Source organism: Echinops telfairi, unplaced genomic scaffold (genome assembly GCF_000313985.2).
Source record: "Echinops telfairi isolate 266 unplaced genomic scaffold, ASM31398v2 ScPeMD7_7473;HRSCAF=8511, whole genome shotgun sequence".
Classification (NCBI taxonomy): Eukaryota; Metazoa; Chordata; class Mammalia; order Afrosoricida; family Tenrecidae; genus Echinops; species Echinops telfairi.
In genome coordinates, this window is record NW_022111377.1 from 12,891,102 (window position 1) to 12,895,890 (window position 4,789).

The 4,789-nt window shown below is 46.3% G+C and overlaps 1 protein-coding gene across 1 annotated transcript in view; it reads left to right on the forward strand.

The window, feature by feature from the left end:
- Positions 1-232: 232 nt before the first annotated feature.
- ARL5B (ADP ribosylation factor like GTPase 5B) overlaps positions 233-4,789 on the forward strand; it is a 37,362-nt gene continuing 32,805 nt past the window's right edge. The window contains exon 1 of the mRNA XM_004716014.2: positions 233-366. Within this exon, the coding sequence (XP_004716071.1) occupies positions 318-366 (49 nt within the window). The 5' untranslated portion in view covers positions 233-317. The remainder of the gene's footprint in view (positions 367-4,789) is intronic.

A 4,789-nucleotide genomic window follows, 5' to 3' on the forward strand; every position in this document is an offset into this window, starting at 1 on the left:
CGCGTCATGCTTCCGGCGCTGGAAAGCCCTGGGCTCGCGGGCGGGGGCGGGGCGGAGGCGGGGCCTGGGCCTGGAGGCCGCTTGGGTGGGTGGGTAGGTGGGTGCAGACGGAGAGGACTACGGGTCGGCGGTGGGCTCAGCGGGCTGGGAACAAAGGGCTGTCCCGCCTGCGCTCGGCGCGGCGCCTTCCGACGAGTGTTTGCCTCGGCGTCTCGGCCGCCTAGGATCCTCGCCCCGCGACTCCCAGTCGGCTTTCGTTCGGTCCGTGGCGCAGCGGCACCTGCTGCTGAGGGACCTCGCGGCCCGCCCGGGTGCCCATGATGGGGCTGATCTTCGCGAAGCTGTGGAGCCTCTTCTGTAACCAAGGTAGGAAGGACGGAGGGAGCCGCGCCGCGGCTGCCCCCGAGCAGGCGGCTGCGGCCGGAGGAAGGGCTTTCCGCCACCCGGAGCGGTTCGAAACTCGGTGTTTCCGCGGGCGAGAGCGTGCAGGGAAAAGCACGGGTCCGAACCCAGACCTCTGGCCTCATAGCGACGCAAAGCGGAAAACCCACGCTGATGCTGAGACGTTTCCGAGCGCCGTCTTTCATCGGTGCCTGTGGCACTCGAGCCGAGTGCAGAAGCGCCCTCTCGGGAGCCTATCAACTTTTTATCTAGGGAGTTGCTTTGTGTCTTTCTCTCCCTTCTAAGCCTTCGTGCCTTTTTCTGAGATGTTAGAAAACTAAATGGTTTCAGTTCGCGATGTGGGCTATTAGGAGCCCACGATTCGTCTTCCACAGGTTACTGAGATACCGACAAGTGGCACCCGCACAGGGGCAGAAGTTGCAAAACCTGTTCTGAGTCAGAGATGGTGATGGGATGTCTTCTAAAGGGAGGGAAAAAACTGGCTCCCAAAACAGATTGGTACTCGGTAAAGTTTTAGGCAATCGTTAGTGATCGTGTTAAGCCCACTCCTTATACATTGCATTGAAGACCTGAACTTAATTTACAAATAAATATTGATGACAGTACCAATTTGGTCAGCTAAAGTAGGTATCATTAAAAAGCCCCAAAGAGGGTGGAATGGCTGGCTGTGGTTCATTTGTACTTTGGACTGGCAAAAACAGTCTTTTTGGAAGTTGTAAATCAGTACTCATGCATTTTTACAGGCGCATACACTAATGTTGCCGGTGTCTATGCAATTACCAGGGGTAAATGTCAGCTATTTCAGTTGATTTTAAAGAGTGAGTGTGGGGCCAGTTTAACCTTGTATGAATATTTCTCATACATATATACATTTTTCAGCTGTTTGTAACGTCTAATCTCCCACGCATAATTACTTTGCGAACTTTAAGACATGCTAAAACATATACACATTAATCAGAAGATCCCTTGTTTATCATGCCCTTGGCTTAAACTATTACCAAAGTAGGTGAATTTCCCCGCGTACATGGTCTTTTTCCTTTTCCTCAGCACCCAGTTTTATCACTGCTGCTTGTCATTCTATTGAGGCTTCCTTAGTCTGACTAGGTTGGAAGAAAGACCTAAAGAGAAACTTCAGGAGATGGTGAAAAGTATTCACTGCCTGCTTTAAGAAAATGTATTAAATACTTTTATGAGGGGCTCTTACATCTCTTATCACAATCCATACATTTATCTATTGTGTCTAGCACATTTGTGCATATGTTGCCATCATCATTTTCAAAGCATTTTCTTTCTACTTGACCCCTTGGTACCAGCTCCTCAATTTCCCCCCTCCCTCCCCCGCCCTTCTTCCCTCATGAACCCTTGATAAGTTACAGATTTTTATTTTCATATCTTACATCTTCCTCTGCCAACCTTCACCCACTTTTCTGTTGTTCCTCTCCCTGCGAGGGGTTTTATGTCAATCCTTGTGATAGATTCCCCCTTTACCCCCTCACCTTCCCCTTATCCTCCTGGTATCTCTATTCTCATTGTTGGCTCTGAGGGGTTTATCTGTCCTGGATTCTCTGTGTTAGGGGTTCTTATCTGTAGCTCACTGCTGACTTTTGTAACCACATAATTGTTTATAGTTTCCTGAATGCCAATTACGGTTGAAAGTGTGGAACTACTGGTCATTCTGTTCATCTCACATATTCATACAGTTAGCTTGTGCTTCTAGGCCATAGGCAAGCTTGCACAGTTAGGCATAGATACAAACATTTTAAACAGATTAAAAGATATGCCTCCTTGCTCTCCGAAAGATTAGTAAGTAACTGAGACAGGGATGGAGGAAAGTATACAGTCCAATGTTGCAAACAAAGTGCTGGAGCAAATCAGATACCAGACCCCCTGCCTCTGAGTCACTCAGTGACCCTATATGACAGAGTAGAAGTGCCCCAGAGGATTTCCAGGTTTGTCACTCTTTATTTAAGCAGATCACCACAAATCTCCTGTGCAGCGGCAGGCGAGTGCTAATCACCACTACTGTACCTGCCAGGTCTCATGAGTTAATTTAGCAGGTAAACATGTATCCAAGGAATTAAGAAAGCAGTGATTAATTTTTCTCAGGTGGTTTATAGAAAAAGGTATCCAATCTTATAAAGGGAAATGTCTTCTAAGAAACTCAATTGCCAAGGTTAGGTGCTGTTGAGTGGGACCGACTCATAGCGTCACCATGTACAAAAGACCAAAATACTGCCTGGTCCCGCACCATCCTCACAACTGTTCTTCTGTTTGAGCCAGTGGTCGCAGCCACTGTGTAAGCCCATCTCCAGCTCATCAAGGGTCTTTCTTTTGTCCACTGACCGGTTCCACTTTACTAAGCAGGATGTCCTTTTTCAGGGACTAGTATCTCCTAACATGTCCAACATGTGTGACAGCAAATCTTGATATCCTTCTTCTTTTAAAAAAAAAATCATTTCATTGGGGGCTCGTACAGCTCTTCTCATAATCCTTACACACATCCATTGTGTCAAGCACATTTGTACATTTGTTGCCATCATCATTCTCAAAATGTGTTCCTTCTACTTGAGCCCTTGGTATCAGCTCCTCATTTTTCCCGTCCTTCCCTACCCCCTTTCCTCAAAAACCCTTAAAAATTTATAAATTATTATTATTTTTTCAAGTCTTACACTGACCAATGTCTCCCATTCACCAGCTTTTTTGTTGTCCATCCCCTAGGGAGGGGATTATATGTAGATCATAGTGATCAGTGCCCCCTCTGTACCCCCACCTTCCCCTCCTCATACGCTATTCTCATTATTGGTTTTGCGGGATTTATCTGTCCTGGATTTCCTGTGTTGCAAGCTCTTGTCTGTACCTGTGTACATGTTCTTGTCTATCCAGATTTGTAAGGTAGATTTGGGAACATGATAGTGGATGGGGGGTGGGCGAGTAGAAAGCATTAAAGAACTAGAGGAAAGCTATATGTTTCATTGGTGCTATACTGTACCCTGACTGGCTCTTCTCTTCCTTGTGACCCTTCTGTAAAGGGATGTCCAGTTGTCTACAGTTGGGCTTAGGGTCTCCACTCTGCACTCTCCCTCATTCACATTGATAGGATTTTTTTGTTCTGGGTATTAGATGCCTGATAACTAATCCCATCGGCACTACATACATGATCACACAGGCTGGTGTGCTTCCTCCATGTGGACTTTGTTGATTCTGAGCTAGATGGCTGCTTGTTTGTCTTAAAGCTTTTAGACCCCAGACGCTATATCTTTTGATAGCTGGGTACCATCAACTTTCTTCACCACATTTACTATGCACCCATTTCGTCTTCAGTGATTGTGTCGGGAAGGTGAGCATCACAGTATGCCAGGTTATTAGAACAAAGTGCTCTTACACTGAGGGAGTACTTGAGTAGCGACCCAGTATCCATCCGTCTGCTACATTGATACTTTACATATAAGTATATATTCATAGATCTATTTCCCTATTGCTCTATATTGACATATTTACATGCCTGTATTTAGACCTCTATAAATGCCCTTTGCCTCCTAGTTCTTTCCTCTATTTATTTTTACTTTCCTCTTGTCCCTCTATCATGTTCGGCCTTCATTTGGGTTTCAGTAATTCCTCTTGGTTACATTGCGCTTGATCAAGCCCTCCCAGGCATCTGATGTCCTCCCCTCCATTGATTTTAGATCACTTGTTCCCCTGTCCCTGGGTTGGTTGACACTCCCCTCCCCACCCACCCCCACCCTGCTTCCTTTCCCTATCCTCTCCCTCCCATTTCCTGCACTCCCCAACCCTCAGTCCCATTGTTTTCTACCCTAGATTGTTTATCCCACTTATCTTATCTAGATAAACATGCAGAGACAATAATAAGCACAAAAACAAGGCAGCAAAACAAAACAAAAAAATACTAACGACCAAAAAAATCAAAAGCCTGTAAATAGTTTCAGGTCTGTTTGTTGACCTGTAGGAGTGTTTTCCAGTCGAATGTGATGGGGTGCCACGCCCTGGACCCAAAGTCTATTTTTGGTATTCCCCGGGGACTTCATTGTCTTGCTTCCCTTGCTGCTCTGTTCCAAGAGCTTAGCTTTTCACCCCGGTGTGATGGGGTCAGATTGGGCACAATTCCTTCACTGTGCCTCAGGGTTGTGCCTTATAGCGGTATGGGTCAGTGAGGGGCTATGTGTCTCATGGTGGGGCCAGCCCTATGGTCCTCTCTGTGCATCGGGTACTCTGAGCAGGAATATCGCCCTCGGCTTCATCTTTGCTTCTAAGGAGTATTCCCACTGTACTTTTGCAAAGACAGATTATTCTGGCAATCCACAGTACTTTCAGTATTCCTCACCAACACCATAATTTAAATGTGTCAATTTATCTCTGGTTCTCTTTATTC